Here is a 17,746-nt window from a genome sequence, read left to right on the forward strand (position 1 = left end):
TTGTACGTCAGAGCGTCTTGCTTCCTTGGTATTTCCTCCCCGCAATGAGTCAACAGTTCGGAGAGGTCTTCCAGAGTGTAAGGTCCTGAAAGAGAAAAAAATGATAACGGTATACGTGCCCTGGGGCGGTTGAGCCGTATTGTGGGCCGTGCCATAGTCGTGCCTCCGCCTATGCCCATGGTATCTTGAGTGCGTAGTTATGTACGCACGGCACAAATTTCGCCGCTTGACTGGGACTATGGCGGAGGCCAAATTGCTATCCGAGCTCTGAACGTGCCTAGAGATCCTGTTGCAGGTTACTCCGGACACGCTTGAAGGTGTCCGGTGGCTTCTTCGCTGAATTGGCGGTTGGCCTCAGAAGGCTGCTTTGTACTTCTGCTGCGAGGGCCGCAATGTGCTCCTCTGTGCGAGCGAGCGTTCTATGTTTCCATTAACTGTTATAACCCCGCGCGGTCCTGGCATTTTGAGCTTGAGGTATGCATAGTGCGCTACCGCATTGAATCTAGCAAATGTTGTTTGTCCGAGTAGTGCGTGATAACCACTACGGAAGGGATGATATCAAAGATTAACTCCTCACTTCGGAAGTTGTCCGGAGATCCGAAGACCACTTCCAGTGTGATTGAGCCCGTGCAACAGGCCTCTACACCTGGTATGACACCTTTGAAGGTGGTTTTTGTGGGTTTGATCATCGAGGGGTCTATACCCATTTTGCACACTGTATCCTGATAGAGCAGGTTCATGCTGCTTCCACCGTCCATAAGGACTCGAGTGAGGTGAAATCCGTCAATGATGGGATCAAGAACCAATGCGGCAGAACCGCCATGACGGATACTAGTGGGGTGGTCCCGACGATCGAAAGTGATCGGACAAGAAGACCATGGGTTGAACTTTGGGGCGACTGGCTCCATCGCATAGACGTCCCTTAGTGCGCGCTTCCGTTCCCTCTTGGGAATATGGGTTGCATATATCATGTTCACTGTTTTCACTTGGGGAGGAAATTTCTTCTGTCCTCCTGTGTTCTGCGGCCGGGGCTCCTCCTCATCGTCGCTATGCAGCCCCTTTTCCTTATTTTTGGTATTCAACTTGTCGGCCTGCTTGAACACCCAGCATACTCTGTTGGTGTGATTGGCTGGCTTATCGGGGGTGCCGTGAATTTGACACGAGCGATCGAGTATGCGGTCCAAACTGGACGGGCCCGGATTTCTTCTTTTGAACGGCTTCTTCCGCTGACCAGATTTAGAGCCACTAAATCCGGCATTGACTGCCGTGTCGGTGTTATCGCCGTTGTTGCGCCGCTTGCGTCTGTTGCGACGTGGTCTGCCGTTACTATCTTTGGCATCCGAATTGGCATGATTTCTTGATGTGTTGTTGCTGTGAGCCAGCCAGCTGTCCTCGCCCGCGCAAAAGCGGGTCATGAGTGTCGTGAGGGCTGCCATACACTTCGGCTTCGCTTGGCCGAGGTGCCGGGTGAGCCACTCGTCACGGATGTTATGCTTAAATGCCGCTAAGGCCTCTGAATCCGGACAGTCGACAATTTGGTTCTTTTTAGTTAGGAACCGGGTCCAGAATTTCCTGGCCGATTCCCCTGCTACTGAGTTATATGGCTCAAGTCATCAGGGTCCGGTGGTTGCACATAAGTGCCCTAGAAGTTGTCAAGGAATGCATCTTCCAAATCCTCCCAACTGCCAACGGAGTTTGCTGGCAAGCTATTCAGCCAATGCCGAGCTGGTACTTTGAGTTTTAGTGGGAGGTACTTGATGGCATGTAGATCGTCACCGCGGGCCATGTGTATGTGGAGGAGGAAATCCTCGATCCATACCGCGGGGTCTGTTGTACCATCATATGATTCAATGTTTACGGGTTTAAACCCTTCTGGGAATTCGTGATCCATTACTTCATCAGTGAAGCATAGGGGGTGTGCGGCGCCTCTGTGTTGGGCTATGTCACGACGTAGTTCATATGAGTCTTGTCTGCTGTATTCGGCCCGGCCGGATTTTCTTTTAGTGTATCCGACGTGACGATCGTCGTCACGCATTGGGGCGCGCCCCCGTGATCCGTAGATCGATCTTGTATGTCCTTCTTTGTTTTCCAATACGTATCGTAGGTCCTGCGTGTTGCCCCGGGCCTTGGTATTTTTGTTTGAATGGCGGCGGGGTGCGGGCTGGACTTCGGGCTGATGTGCCACTCTGTCTCGGCCACGAGGTGGCCGATCAGCCGCATCGTACGCTGGTAATGTAGGTTTTAATTCTTCTTCCTCGAGTTGGGGTAGCAACCTGCGCTTTGGGTAACTCTTGGTTGGGCGTTCGAGTTCGTATTCCTCGGCCGCCAGGACCTCAGTCCATCTATCCGCTAGGAGATCTTGATCAGCCCGAAGCTATTGTTGCTTTTTCTTCAGGCTATTTGTTGTCGCTATAAGCCGGCGCTTGAAGCGCTCCTGCTCGATGGGATCCTCAAGCACGATAAATTCTTCGTCGCCGAGGCTCACCTCGTCTTCGGAGAGAGGCATGTAATTGTCATCCTCTGATTCTCCATCTGCTGCATGTTCCTGAGGGCTAGCTTGTTCATCCTCCTGCTCAAGGCATGGCTGGAGGGGATTGTCTTCGTCTTTGGCACTATCCAGAGCTTTATTGTCTCTTGTGTCGGTATCACTTAGAGCAGCGCTGCTGACGCTGGTGCTTGGATTGCTTCTTGGAGGGATTATCCTCCGTTGCCTTATCGCCATCGCCTTCTTTGGGGTTGTCCACCATGTATATATCATATGATTAGGTGGCAGTCCAGCGCCCTGTGGGCGGTGGTTCCTGTTCGTCTCCTGCATCGTCGTCCATACCATCGATGTCTTCAGAGCCGAAATCGAGCATGTCGGTTAAATCATCGACAGTGGCTATTAAGTGGGTGGTGGGTGGGGAACGAATTTCTTCGTCGTCCGCTTCCCGCTCGAGCCGGACATATTTCGGCCAAGGGCCTCCTGACAAGGAGAGAGACCTTAGGGAATTTAGCACATCGCCAAAGGGCGAGTGCTGAAAGATATCCGCGGAGATAAACTCCATGATCGGCGCCCAATCAGATTTGATAGGCCTGGACGCACGCGGTTCGGAGCCTGTGGCCGGGGACAAATCCAAGGATCCGGCGACACAGGTCTCATAGGAGGTGAAGTCAGTATTCGGCTCTATCTCCACTGAGTGTGCGGCCTCCGAGGCGGGGTCCATCCACCCGTCCTTGGATGGCGCAATCGGCTCCAGATCTAGGGCCGGAGTAGCCACAGGTGTGATCTCCTGAACACCGTCTGACGGCAGAGCTAAGTCGTGCTCGTCGTGACTGTGCGGCGCACCTGACATGGGCTCGAATCCGTCAAAGATCAAGTCTCCGCGGATGTCGGTAGTATAGTTTAAGCTTCCAAACCTGACCTGACGGCCAGGGGCGTAGCTTTCGATCTGCTATAGATGGCCAAGCGAGTTGGCCCGCAGTACGAAGCCGCCGAATACGAAGATCTGTCCGGGGAGAAAAACCTCACCCTGGATCGCATCGTTGTTGATGATCAAAGGAGCCGTCAAGCCTAATGGTGACGGCACAGTGGATCTCTCAATGAAAGCCCCAATGTCGGTGTCAAAACCGGCGGATCTCGGGTAGGGGCTCCCAAACTGTCCATCTAAGGCGGATGGTAACAGGAGGCGGGGGACACAATGTTTACCCAGGTTCGGGCCCTCTCGATGGAGGTAATACCCTACTTCCTGCTTGATTGATCTTGATGATGTGAGTATTACAAGAGTTGATCTACCACGAGATCGTAGAGGCTAAACCCTAGAAGCTAGCCTATGATTACGATTGTTGTTGTCCTACGGACTAAACCCTCCGGTTTATATAGACACCGGAGGGGGCTAGGGTTACACAGAGTCGGTTACAAGGGAGGAGATCTACATATTCGTATTGCCCAGCTTGCCTTCCACGCAAAGGAGAGTCCCATCCAGACACGGGACGAAGTCTTGAGTCTTGTATCTTCATAGTCCAACAGTCCGGCAGAGGTATATAGTCCGGCTGTCCGAGGACCCCCTAATCCAGGACTCCCTTAGCGAGCTTCCACGCAGAACGCTGCTGCTACACTTGTATAGCAGCAGCGCGGGCGCGCACGCGCTGCTGCTATGGGTTAGCTGTAGTGCCCTATTAGTAGCGCCGGTGCCCGCGCTACTGGTAGGCCAAAAACCGGCGCTGCTGCTAGGCTTTTCCCTAGTAGTGGACCCTCTACCCTCCCGCGCTGCTGCTATGGGTTAGCTGTAGTGCCCTATTAGTAGCGCCGGTGCCCGCGCTACTGGTAGGCCAAAAACCGGCGCTGCTGCTAGGCTTTTCCCTAGTAGTGGACCCTCTACCCTAATTCCCAACCCTCGACCCCCTCATGTCACATTTGTCTAGTGTCAAAGGATTCAACGAAACCATGTCTTCATCATTAGGCGAAAGTAACAGGCATAGGATGGTACGAAGCTCTCCAAAGTTATTTTGGAATGGAATCCCAGAGAGGATAATTCGCTTTTTGGTACAAAGTTCAGCAAGACCCTTCCGAATATCGCTATTTGGAAGGCCTTTGCTGAAATTAGTACCAAAAGGCGAATTATCCTATCCGGGACTCCGTTCCAAAATAACTTTGGAGAACTTCGTACCATCATGCCCCGGTTACTTCCGGCTAATGATGAAGCCATGGATTTCTTTAATACTTTGACACAAGGCAACCTCTCGACCCCTTGGCGTTCCTCGACCCTCGACCCCTCGATGACCCTCGACCCTCGACCCCTCGACGACCCTCGACCCTCGAACCCTTGGCGGCCCTCGACCCCTCGGTGACCCTCGACCCTCTACCCTAGTTCTCGACCCTCGATCCCTCGGCGATCCTCAACACCCTAAATCTATTTTTTCTTCTTCTCCTCTATTCCTTCTTCTTCTCCTCTTTTTTCTTCTTCTTCCTCTTCTTATTTTTTTCCTCTTCTTCCTCTCCTCTTCTTCTCTTCTTTTTCTCCTTCTTTCTATTCTTATTTTTTTCTCCTCTTCTTCTCTTTTTCTCCCCTTTTTCCTCTCCTTCTTTTTCTTCTCTTGTTCCTTCTTCCTAGATAAAACTTTTCTAAAAATCTAACTTTTGCCGCTCATGTCGAAGTTATCGGGGAGGGGGTATATCGACCCCCCCCTTCATGTCGAAGTTATCGGGGAGGGGGTATATCGACCCCCTCCCTGATATGAACAAAAAATTAATCTAATAAATCTAATAAAAAATTAATCTATAAAAAACATGCTCTGAACATACATACAACCACATACATACATATATACGTTATATACATATGAACAAAAATTCAATCTAATAAAAATAAAAAAATAGGGACGGGGCGGCGGGCGGCTTAGAGCGGGGGCGGCTGGCGACGGCGACGGCGACGCCGACGGCCACGACAGGGGCGGCGAGGGCGTCGGCGCCCGAGGGTGGGCCGCGGGCAGGGGCTCGGGCGCGGGGCAGGGGCCAGCGTGGCGATGGCGTGGTCGGGGGCAGGGGCAGCGAGACGACGGGCGCGGGCGACGGCGACGGCGGGGACGACCGCGGGCGTCGGCAACGATGCGCGCGAGCGACAGCGACAACGACGAGGAGCAGGGCGTCGGCGTCGGGGCAGAGGGAGGCTTCGGCTTCTGGAAAAATGAGAAACTGCTGAAAATTTCCAAAGTGTTGGCTTATATAGCCAGCCCTTTAGTCCTGGTTGGTGGCACCAACCGGGACCAATGCCCCCCTGTAGTCCCGGTTGGTGCCACCAACCGGGACCAAAGGTCTCTTTTCAGTAGCCCAAAGGGCGGGAAGCAGAGGCCTTTGGTCCCGGTTGGTGGCATCAACCGGGACTAAAGAGGGGCATTGGTCCCGGTTGGTGCCACCAACCGGGACCAAAGGCACCCTTCGTCCTGGTTGGTGCCACCAACCGGGACCAAAGGCCTTGTCCTGCCCGCGCACAAATGTTTAGTCCGACCTTGCTAGTTGAGAGGAGCTCGGAGTGGTTTATAAGCCCCACTGCGGTTGCCCTCTCGAGCTCCTCTCAAATGCAGGCTTACTGGGCCTAATCACACACTATGCTGCCTGTGGGCCTACTGGGCCTCCTGCGGGCCTGAATCCTGGCCCATGGTTGGGTTTCTAGTCGTATTCAGGCCGTGGTGGCCTAGTAGGTGGCATTTTTTTTCCAAGTTTTTTTGTTTTATTTTTTGCTTTATTTATTTTGTTTTGTTTCTACTTATTTATTTTATTAATGTTTCTTTTATTTTATTTTGTTTCTACTTGTTTATTTTATTTTATTTTTTGCTTTTTTATTTATTTTACGAAAATTCTTTTTGCTTATAATGTTTTGAACAGAAAATACTTTGATAATTTTAGTTGCATAAATTTTATATAATTTTAGTTTCAATAATACTAGAGGTTTATAAAAGCTTTCTAGTTGATTCCTTTTTGCTATTAGAGTTTCATTAAAGTTTTTCTAGTTCATTCTTTTTTTATTAGAGTTTCATTAAAGTTTTCTAGTTCATTCTTTTTTTATTAGAGTTTCATTAAAGTTTTCTAGTTCATTCTTTTAGTTTATTATTTTTTCTATTAGAGTTTCATAAAAGTTTTCTAGATCATTCTTTTTTATATTAGTTCATTATTTGAGCAAAATGACCCTGAAATTGAAAAGCACTTCAGATGAACTCTGAAGAGGTTGAAAATTGGCATGGTATCATCATTTCACCCATATAGCATGTGCTAAAAACTTGAGAGTGTTACGACAAAAACTAGGTGCACTTCGTGTACAAAACGGACAATCTGTTTCGAAGTATTAGGGTTTCAGACGAAAACTCATCTGTTTACAAAGGGATTTCATTTTTTTGAACTTATTTGAACTCCAGACTTTTCGTGTGTTCAAAATGAACCATTCAAAGCCACATCATCAATTTTCAACCCTTTTTGACTTCATTTGTTATTTTTCATGTACTTACTAATTTTTTAAGCTAAATGACCCAGAAATTGAAAAGCACTTCAGATGAACTCTAAAGAGGTTGAAAATTGTCATGGTACCATCATTTCACCCACATAGCATGTGCTAAAAAGTTGAGAGGGTTACGGCAAAAACTGGATGCACTTCGTGTACAAAATGGACAATCTCTTTCGAAGTATAAGGGTTTCGCACGAAAACTTATCTGTTTACAAAGGGACTTTTTTTGAACTTATTAGAACTCCAGACTTTTTGTGTGTTCAAAATGAACCATTCAAAGCCACATCATCAATTTTCAACCCTTTCTGACTTCATCTGTTATTTTCATGCATTTACTAATTTTTTTGAGCTAAATGACCCTGAAATTGAAAAGCACTTCAAATGAACTCTCAAGAGGTTGAAAATTGGCATGGTATCATCATTTCACCGACATAGCATGTGCTAAAAAGTTGAGAGGGTTACGGCAAAAACAGGATGCACTTCGTGTACAAAATGGACAATCTATTTCGAAGTATCCGAGTTTCATACGGAAACTCGTCTGTTACAAAATGCATTTCATTTCTTCACATGTAACTGCAGTGATATTCTAGATCAAAGACATCATCATAATAGTTGTGGAGAGAAAGTCTTCACTTTTTCTTCGCTTGTGTCCTTTGCTTATTGCGCCGTAACCATGAATATTCTTCATCGCTTGACAGGGTGCTTGGGTCAGCCTTGACTTTGAAGGGAGGAATTTCATGAAACTTTTCATAATCTTCGGACATGTCTGTCTTGCCCTCCACTCCCACGATGTCTCTTTTTCCTGAAATAACTATGTGGCGCTTTGGCTCATCGTATGATGTATTCGCTTCCTTATCTTTTCTTTTTCTCGGTTTGGTAGACATGTCCTTCACATAGAAAAATGCGCCACATCATTGGCTAGGACGAACGGTTTGTCTGTGTACCCAAGATCGTTCAAATCCACTGTTGTCATTCCGTACTGTGGGTCTACGTGTACCCCGCCTCCTGACAGATTGACCCATTTGCACTTAAACAAAGGGACCTTAAAATCATACGGTCCAATTAATTTACGAGAATTATGTTGGAAGTTTTGGCAAGAGAGAAATATTGGTTGGTGCACAACCTAGGTAAAAAGTGTTATCCATTTAATAGAAAAGGAATATTTAAATTGAATAAAGATTGTGGTCGAGCTAGGATGGAATCGACAAGACCTGGATAAAAATTTAAAAGCTTTGATTCACTTGGGAAAGAAAAAATTTCCCGAGCTTTTCAGTCCATAGAGCCATTCAAATTGAAATCCAATTTAAACTTCCAACAAATTTTCAAAGGAGTTTTTGAAAAGAGAAGTTTCAAAAACCAAGGTGTTTTAGACGGTCATAACCAGACGGATGAAACAAACACAACTCCACCCCGACTCTGGCCGGAAACAGGACTAGTCGGACGGCAGTAGGAATGGGCCGAAGTCAAAAAACGAGCACGTTCCTTATGCCTACCTTAATAGGCCAAAAAGACGTCGGCTCCGCAACGTGTCGAAAGCGCAGGCAACAGCCGGGTGTTGGGTGGGATAGCCGGGTGGGGTCCAAGAAACGAGCATGAGCACGCACATCCGGGCAAACCCAGGTAAGACGGCTGCCTCTAGCCGGTGGCCCAAACATCGGATGCCCCTGGACAAGCGAACGAAACAACACACGCGGGTGAAGGGCAACAGGGGCCGGTGGCAGATGGCAGCCGGCCAACATCAAACATCCGAGCAGCCCTCTCCGACCACCCAGCTCCCAGCCATCACCTCGAGCCGTCGGGAACACATACGCACACTCGGGCAGGTTCCATGCACGGGCGCGCCAGCTGGCGCGAGCGAACAAGGCCGTCCAGGAGCAAGCGATGCTAAGAATCTGTCCCAACTCCCCCATCATGCCCGGAGCAACGCGTGTGTTGGCGCACGCGGGCGCGATGCAAAGCTACCACAGAAAGGTGGCCACGGTGGCACCCACGCATCAGGCGTCGTGGACCCCCAAGGAAAATAGGTCGGGTGTGAAGCATCTGTGAAGATCAATGCGGGGCCAATGAGGCACGAACGACGCGCCCGATGCAGGCGAACCACCTCAGTGCAGAATGTAGAGGCTGACAGGCGGACCCGGCCTCTCCGTCGCGTGGGTAGCCCGCAAGAAGGTGCACGTGGGTGAGACAAAAAACCAAAGGAGGGTGGCCTCGGCCGCTCCCGCATCCCACTGTCATGAACCCCCATGGCAAATTGGCCCGGTGCGGTGGTGGCCGTGGCGATCGAACGGCCACAAGCCCACCAGGGAGCCAGCTGCGGGAAGCCGAGGTGAAACAGGCGGTGTGGAAGGCCTAGGCCCCCAGCAGGGGGTCCTGCAGCGTTCTTTATAGGAGTAATTCTCATAAAATAAATATAGATCGGTCTGCTGATTGTAGTTTATGCATAAACACTGCTGGAACAGATTCTAATAACCTGCTGCATATATTTGCTATGTAGTAAGAGAGCTAATTTATTGGTCACAACGCTCACACCTCGCAAAAATTACAATAAGGTAGTACACTATTCACCACACTAGGCTAAAGGCATGCAGCCAGAAAAGCACACATGTTATTCATGCCAGTTTATTAATACACAATATACCGATTACCGCGTAGTTTTTCATCGAGTGTTCAAGGGTAGAGCTCAATAACAGATCTAACTCCCAGCACTGATAGAATTTTGTAATTGCTGAACCCAGCTTCCATAAATATCTTCTTCCACTCAAATTCCTCTCGCTCAATCCCCTCAGCACCCATGATAAAGAGATCATAGAAAACCTGTGTCTCTCTTGTTACAATGTCATCTGGCCCAGATCCAACCACCATATCAACGATTATCACCTTTCCACCAGCATCTCTGGGAGGGATAGCTTCCTTGCAATTCTTCAGTAGCTTGACACAGTCTTCATCACACCAATCGTGAAAAATGCACTAAGATTCACAGCAGAAAAAAAAGTTACCATTAGTCCCTATAATATTTGAAATTATAGTTTTATCACAAGAAATTTAGGTAGGTTAATTTATTGGTTCAATTAGTATGTATAAGAGGCTAAATGCACACTTTATGAGTTAGACAATATATTCTCAAATGAGGACGTGATGTATGCCAAGGGAACAAAAAAAAAACCTAAAGAGTTTACCTTCAGGAAAAGAGCATCCGCCGGTGGAATGTACTTAAACATATCGCCAGAAATAAATGACACATGGGCATCACTGGGAGCTCCAGCAACCACATGAGGGAGATCCAACACAGTGCATTTCATCTGGGGGAACGACATAGCAATTGCCCTAGCAGCTCCACCGTGTCCTCCCGCAACATCAATAAGTGAGTTTATGCCAAGAAATACATCACCACACTCCCTCAAGAGGATATTGATGAAAAAGTTACTATCAGAAACCATCGCGTTATTGATTTGCTCGTTGCAAGCATTGTTCTGGTCAGCCATCTCCCAAACGTTAAGGCCGTGAGCCTTTTTGAACAGGGACGTGGAATGCTCATCTAGGAACCATGAGTGCATGCCGAAAAAGGGTGTAATGGCAGTTGAATCAAGGAACAAAGACAGAATGGGAAATAGGTTTGATTTAACTTCATCGCTGACGAGGAGGCACGTGCTTGGGGTAAGTCCATACACAGCCTCCTTGTTGTCTCCCGAGGCTGAGTCATGGACAACAAAGATGCCTGATACGGTGAGTACACGCATGAGTCGCCCTAAGGGGGGAAGCTTAGACGGATGGATCCCTGTCTTTGTGGCCAGCTCAGAAAGAGTCATAGCCCCACCATGGTGTTGGATGGTGTTAGGGATTTGCAGTTCCATTGCACATTTGAGTGCCATGGACTTGACAAATCCCAATGAATGGTGCCAAAGGTCAACTTGAGCCTCGAGCAAATCCTGAGAACTCTGCTTGCCTTGGGTGGGCGCCATTTTTTATGAGCTTGCTTGCTTTGGATATAGCTGGAATGTAGACATGCCGGGTAGTCTATATATACACCATGTCAACCTGCTATGGCACAAGGTAGGGCCATTGGGTAGTCAGTCATTTAAGGGTGGTAAGACGTTTAAAAGTCAGGATTCTGTCAAGGCATTTTGAGATGAACTTTACAATGCATCGATTAGTAATGATATACAATTTGCTTATAGCAGAAAAATTAGTGTCAGTGATAGCTATTGAGCCTATTTACTCAGGTACACCTAACTCGTTCAAATCAAATGCTTGCGCACAAAAATATCTTCATGTATAGCTCCACTCTGTTTTCAAATATTTCAGTTGAGTCACATCTTTCAGATCTAAATACTTGTGCTACTCTCAAATCTGTTCAATTAGACAACGGGAGTTCACTTTCGGCCACAACTAATTAATGAATGGCTGTAAATTTGTTTCTTTGTAAAGATCTATATCTATAATTGAGTAAAAGATCTTTAAGCAGTGGGCAGAAATATAATGTTCTGTGGGCAACAATGAGTTGGATTTATGTAGAATAATTTCTATGGCTGTTGTCGCTTTTCCCTGTCCACTTGTGCCCATTGGGCGGCTGCGCGGTCCGCAATTGGTAAGTTACGTGTTGGAATACTGGTTCAGATTTGGGTGTTGGAATTCAATTTTTTGTACTCGGCTGTCTGATGTATACACTGATTGATGTATCCAGTTTAGGAGACTTTTCGTCTCTGGGACGAAATGACGCAAATTCGTAGACACCAACGCACATTAGACACTTATTTTCCACGAATACCAGATGACCAACTCTTTGCCGTTTACGAGCTGAATTCTCAATTCAGGACCCAGAATGAGACAGTAGGAAATACGTTTAAGGCAGCTGCGCGCCGTCAGAATCAAATATAGAGCACGTTAGGACTTAAGTTTACTTAGGGCATCTTCAACGACAACCCGCAAATTTCCTTTCGTATAAGTCCGCGGACAGGGAGAACTAGTCCGCGGATACGAATGTCGGAGGATGCCATCCAACCATAGCCGCATACATCCGGCCTTCTTCATTTCTTTTCCAAGTCTGCACTATCAAATAGTCGCATGCAAAGGGTACAGACGTTCAAATAGCTGCATGCAGCACTAGTTCAAATTTTAAAAGTTCAAATAGCACGTCCCAACATTGTTGTCCTCTTTCACCGCCCACCGATACTCAATGAGATCTTGCTTCAGCTGCTCGTGAGTTAGTCAATGCCGAATTTGTTGATGCATTTGAATAAACTCTTCAAATGCGACCGGATTCTGGTCCGTAAGTTGGATAGGATCACCCATGTTCTCAAATTACAGAGCTGCGACAACATCGTCATCCTCATCCTCGACGATCATGTTGTGCATGATCACACAACATGTCATCACCTCCAACAAGGTCTCCGGATCCTATTGTCTTGCAGGTCCACAAACAACTGCAAAATGGGCCCACAGAACACCAAATGTCCTCTCGACATCTTTTCTAGCTGCTTCTTGTCTTTGGGAAAAGTGAGTTTCTTTCTTTCCAACTGGGTTTGAGATGGTGCTGACAAACATAGCCCATGAAGGATAGATATCGTCAACCAGCTAGTAGCCCATGTTGTACTCATGTCCACAGACAGTATAGTGGCAAGGAGGAGCTTTTCCTTGAGTCAGCCTCGCAAACAACGGCGATTGTTGCAGCACATTGATGTCATTGTGAGACCCGGGCATGCCAAAGAAAGCGTGCCAAATCCAAAGATCCTGTGATGCAACTACTTCAAGAATTATGGTTGGCTTCTTAACATGACCCTGATATTGCCCTTGTAAAGCCTTCGGGCAGTTCTTCCATTTTCAATGCATGCACTCAAGAGATCCAAGCAAACCTGGCCACCATATTGGTTCTGAGATTGCCAAGAGCCTCTCGGTGTCTGCCACAGTTCGTTCTATCATGTACCGAGGTCCGAACACCACGACCATGGAAGTTGCAAACCTGACCATGGCATTTCCACATGTGCTCTCAGACATCCATAGGTACTCATGCCACGAATCAGCAGTCACGCCATATGCACGCTTCCGGAGTGCCGCCGTGCACTTCTGGTAACCAGAGAAGCATCCCATGGCGTCCTTCTTCAAGATGAAGTAGTTATCGTAGCACTGGACACCATGGTACAAACAATCGAAGACAGTCTTGCGCATCCAAAAATGCCAGCGAAAATGGTTAGGGAATAGTGCATCGGGGCAAACTAGTAGGCCATCAATGTCAAATGCCCGCGCGCCTTGTTGCGATTCAGCACTCAATGACCCTTAATCGAGCCCTTGAAATTGAGAACATGCTCCTCCGCACGCTCCGCGTCTTCAAGGACCGCTTGCATCATTGCCGTCTCATCGGGGTAATCCTTCTCGTCCGACGAGCCGTCGGACGACTCAACATACTACTCATATATGTACTCCAATTCAGAATCCATTACTAGAAGGAAGAATGGACAACTGTTTTCAGCTCCGGCGATTCAGCGAACAATTGCCGGGCAAGGTGAGAATAGCAGTTGGTGGATAGGGGTTGAATGGAGACGCTTAAGAAGCGGCGGGGAGCCCTGCTAGAGCCCCGGAGGTGACAAAGACGCAGAGTTCCGGCAGGGGTGTGGTGTTGTGGCCGGGGTGGTGGAGCGGCAACGAAGGCAAGAGAGAACGAAGGAAGGAGAGAAAATGAGGAGGATGGAGTCACGGAGTCCGGGAAGGGTTTTGGGTAGGATGGGGTGTCGGATTCGTATGTTTCGCATGTCCGGACTCCCGCAAACTGGCCCCACTTTTGTCTCCGATTTTGAGAGAACATGTCCAGACAGCGCCGTAGACCGATACAGGCCCGTGTTGGATGGATCCAGTGATCCAAACAGCTTGGTACAGACGGATGCGGGTGGCTTGTGGGTCCGCCTTGGAGATGCCCTTAGCATGCACTTACTAGATCTCCCCTAGGTGGCTAGGTGAGCCCCCCCCCCCCCCCCCGGGGTCGTGTCACAAAAGGCCACCTGGTGTCCCGCCGCCGAGATGACGTCAGCAACTCGACACTTAGCCGGTCCCACGATGTGAGGTGACCGCTGGTGCCGGCCAGCTCGGAGTAGCCACCGAATCAAACGCGTTGAGCTAGAAATGGTGACCAGGGTCGGGAATCAATCCCTGAGGTGTAGTAGGGTGCATTTCTGAAATCACTAATTAAGGTGTATCTCTTGCAAATCTCACTCTCACCTTCTCTCATGATGACAAGTAGCTCACTACATACACGACACATGTCCCAACATGATAGTTTTGGTGGGATTTCTAACCACATAGTGGATTCACAACACACGTGGGTTTGTTTGTGATTTTTCATTGATTTGTCTATTTAAAACGTTTCTGCACTACTGGAATCGACGGCTTTGCCGAGTGCCGTAAACAGTAGGCGAAGGCCCAAAAAAACTCGGCAAAGGACACTCGGCGTACAGCCTGCCGACAAAGAGAATTTCGCCGAGAACCAACCATCGCACACTCGGCAACGCCTTTGCCGAGTGTTTTTTGTGGTACTCGGCAAATATGGGACTCGGTGAAACATAACTAACAGACGACGGAAATGGCAAAAATTTGTACAGTAGCACTCGGAAAAGGTTCCCGAGTTGTACACTCGGTAAAGATGTTCAGCAAAATTAAAAAAAAAGACGCCGCCGTCAACGGCGACGTCCCGATTCATGCCCGCAAGTTACAGTGGCCCCAGTGATCATAGGGGGGATCCAGACAACTAGTCAACTGTTTGAGCAATGCGCTCTCCTCTGCCAAGCTAGCCGGTCCGCTGCTTGTGTGCTAGCTTGGCCGGTCTGTTGTTGGCTTGCCGGAGCGTGCGGGTGCTGCTGCTCAGCAAGAAGACGCGTCTATGTGAGATGAGCTGGCCGTCGCTCTTGGTGGCGCCGTCGACGACGCATGTGGCTCGTGGCCTCCGTGGTTGTTGGCACCGCCGCTCGCCGGCGTGTGGTTGGTGAGCTGTTGCCTTCCCGCCGTGTGCATGTGCTGCCGCTGCCGCTTGCAGCTGCCTCGCATCAGCTGCTTCGCTGCTACGTGCATGAGGGAGTTTGGTGGCCGGCCGCCGGCGTACGTGCTGCTAGCTGCTGCTACTTTGCTGCTTGAGAGATGGCATGCGGGCGAGCCGGAGAACGAACGGTGCACACCTGAAGCTGGAGGTGCTCAAGCACTACGCCGGCAGGCTGCTGCAGCTGCTCGAGTCCTCCGCCGGCGTGCTTCGAGTTCTCCATGGTTGTGTGCCTGTGTACGAGAGTGTGGATGTGTGAGATGGTGAGAAAGATGAGAGGGACAGAAGATAAGGTGTGTGTGTGGCTGTGCGTGGCATGCATGTGTGTTTGTGTTTGTTTGTGATAGACGTTTGTGGTTCTAATGCATGAAGAGAGAGCAGGAGATACGAGATGTGTGGCTGTCTGCTTGCCATGTCATCGATCCATGGCACTGACTTTCAACCAATCAGAGACAGGCACACTTTACCGAGTGTTGCTCTCGGAAACGATCTGACTAAAAAAATCAGCATAAAGTCATTTAAATTGTGGAAGTAGCAAAAAATCTAAAAATTTCATAAAATGTGGGAATAAAGCATAATATAAGGTCTACTTACTGTAAAACTTGGAGTGGTACCATTTTGCACCTTGTTTTTTGTAGTTGCTTCACGAAAATACTATTTTTGACACTTAAAACACGAAAAATAATTTTCTTTTACAGAAAAAATGGAAACTTTATTTGTCAACATTGTTTGTAATGGCAATATGCACTTGTATGTTTATTTTGGTCATATTATAAAAAATTGTGCAGTGGATATGGCCATCACCTTGGTCATCTAACTTGAAAGTCGTGAAAGTTCATACACGATAGCCCGTTTTGTGAACGATTTTTTTTTCAAATTAGTTATATTGGAAGTTTGGTATTTTTCCTCACAACTAGTACACATAAAAGGACTCCATCCGAAAGGATTGCATTTTTTAAACTTGTATTCTTTTTCTTTATTTTTTTCTAAAACGGGGTCAAATTGGTCGACATGGCTATTCATCACAATGGGTTGAATATCACAAAACTCTAAGTGGTTCTCCCATATAATGACTACTTGTGTATCTAAAAATACTTTTTACTAATTTTTATGACTGAGCTATCACACACTTGCAGTTCAATTTTGAATTACTTTCGGGATATTGCCATAAAGTCATTTAAATGTGCGAAAGTAGCTAGAAAACTAGAAAATCCATGAAACTTGGGAATTGTGCATAAAATATGGTCTACTTACCGTGATAATTGGAGTAGTGCCATTTGGCACCCCGATATTTATACTTGCTTCACAAAAAACACCCATTTTGGACACTTAGAAAATGATAATAATTTTTTTGTTAAAAAACTAGAAAACTCTTTTTGGCAACATTGTTTCTAATGTCAAGATGCACCTATCTATCCAATTTGGGGACATTATAATAAACTATGCAATGAATATGACCATTACCCTCGTCCTTTGGCTTGAAGGCCATGAATGTTCATACACGATAGCCTGTTTTGTGAATGATTTTTTTTTTCAAATTTATAATATTGAAAGTTTGGCATTTTCCTCGCAACTAGTACACATAAAAGGACTCCATGCGAAAGGATTGCATTTTTTAAAACTTGTATTCTTTTTCTTTCATTTTTTTCAACATGGGGTCACGATGGTCAAGATGGCTATTCATCACAAAGGGTTGAATCTCACAAAACTCTAAGTGGTTCTCCCATATAATGACTACTTGTGTATCTAGAAATATTTTTTGCTAATTTTTATGACTGAGCTATCACACACTTGCAGTTCAAATTTGAATTACTTTCAGGAAATTGACATAAAGTCATTTAAATGTGCGAAAGCAACTAGAAAACTAGAAAATCCATGAAACTTGGGAATTGTGCATAAAATATGGTTTACTTACTGTGATAATTATGGTGGTGTCATTTTGCACCCTGATTTTTGTAGTTGCTTCACAAAAAACAACTAGTTTTGACACTTAGAAAATGAAAATTGATTTTTTTTGTACAAAATAGTAGGAAACTCTATTTAGCAACATTGTTTGTAATGTTAAGATGCACCTATGTGTCAAATTTGGGAACATTATAAGAAACTATGCAATGAATATAGCCATCACCTTGGTCATTAGAGACTATATTGATATTTAGCATGCCAAAAAGTATAATTAATATGGCTTAAATGAAAAGGTTTTCAACATGAAAATTGACCGTCTCGTCAAAATGAACAAATTAGATTTTTGGACCATCTTCATCCGAGGTCGTATGCAACCTGTACAGCCAAAATCATGCAGTTTAGCGAAGACCCCCTTTTGCCGAGTGTGACACTCGGTAAAGCCCTGTTTGCCGTGTTTTTTTGTTCTACCGAGTGTTTTATCCACAACACTCGGCAAAGTGCATATTTGCCGTGTTTCACGTTTTTGCCGAGTTAGGTACTCGGCAAAGATACTATTGCTGAGTGTCTGATATAATGCACTCGACAAAGAGCCTAACACTTGGCAAAGAGAAAAATTCCAGTAGTGTGATTAGAGGGGAAAAGGGATTTCTATTTTCATGCCCGTGGTACTTTAGTTGTCCTTAGTTTTACCCCATTGTCTTAACGCTCCTCACTTTTCCCCTCTCTTCTCTATCACATCCTGATGAATAGCGAAACAAACCATTTCCGTCTGGTCAAGGTCCGTTGGCCGTTACCTAGATGTTGACAAGTTGGGCTAATTAAAAGACTGACATGCGTGGCTACTTAT

At 46.9% G+C, this 17,746-nt stretch overlaps 2 protein-coding genes across 2 annotated transcripts; both read right to left on the reverse strand.

Annotated features, from left to right (window-relative positions):
- Positions 1-9,374: 9,374 nt before the first annotated feature.
- Positions 9,375-11,084, reverse strand: LOC109755077 (acetylserotonin O-methyltransferase 1). Its single transcript, XM_020313962.4, has 2 exons — positions 10,154-11,084; positions 9,375-9,944 (listed from the first exon to the last, which is right to left on the reverse strand). The coding sequence occupies exons 1-2, from the start codon at positions 10,934-10,936 to the stop codon at positions 9,645-9,647; spliced, it is 1,083 nt and encodes a 360-aa protein (XP_020169551.2). The 5' UTR covers positions 10,937-11,084; the 3' UTR covers positions 9,375-9,644.
- Positions 11,085-12,794: 1,710 nt separating this feature from the next.
- Positions 12,795-15,217, reverse strand: LOC141023127 (uncharacterized). Its single transcript, XM_073499455.1, has 2 exons — positions 15,134-15,217; positions 12,795-13,097 (listed from the first exon to the last, which is right to left on the reverse strand). The coding sequence occupies exons 1-2, from the start codon at positions 15,215-15,217 to the stop codon at positions 12,795-12,797; spliced, it is 387 nt and encodes a 128-aa protein (XP_073355556.1).
- Positions 15,218-17,746: the final 2,529 nt, after the last annotated feature.

The sequence above is a fragment of the Aegilops tauschii genome, chromosome 5 (genome assembly GCF_002575655.3).
Source record: "Aegilops tauschii subsp. strangulata cultivar AL8/78 chromosome 5, Aet v6.0, whole genome shotgun sequence".
In the NCBI taxonomy this organism is placed as follows: Eukaryota; Viridiplantae; Streptophyta; class Magnoliopsida; order Poales; family Poaceae; genus Aegilops; species Aegilops tauschii.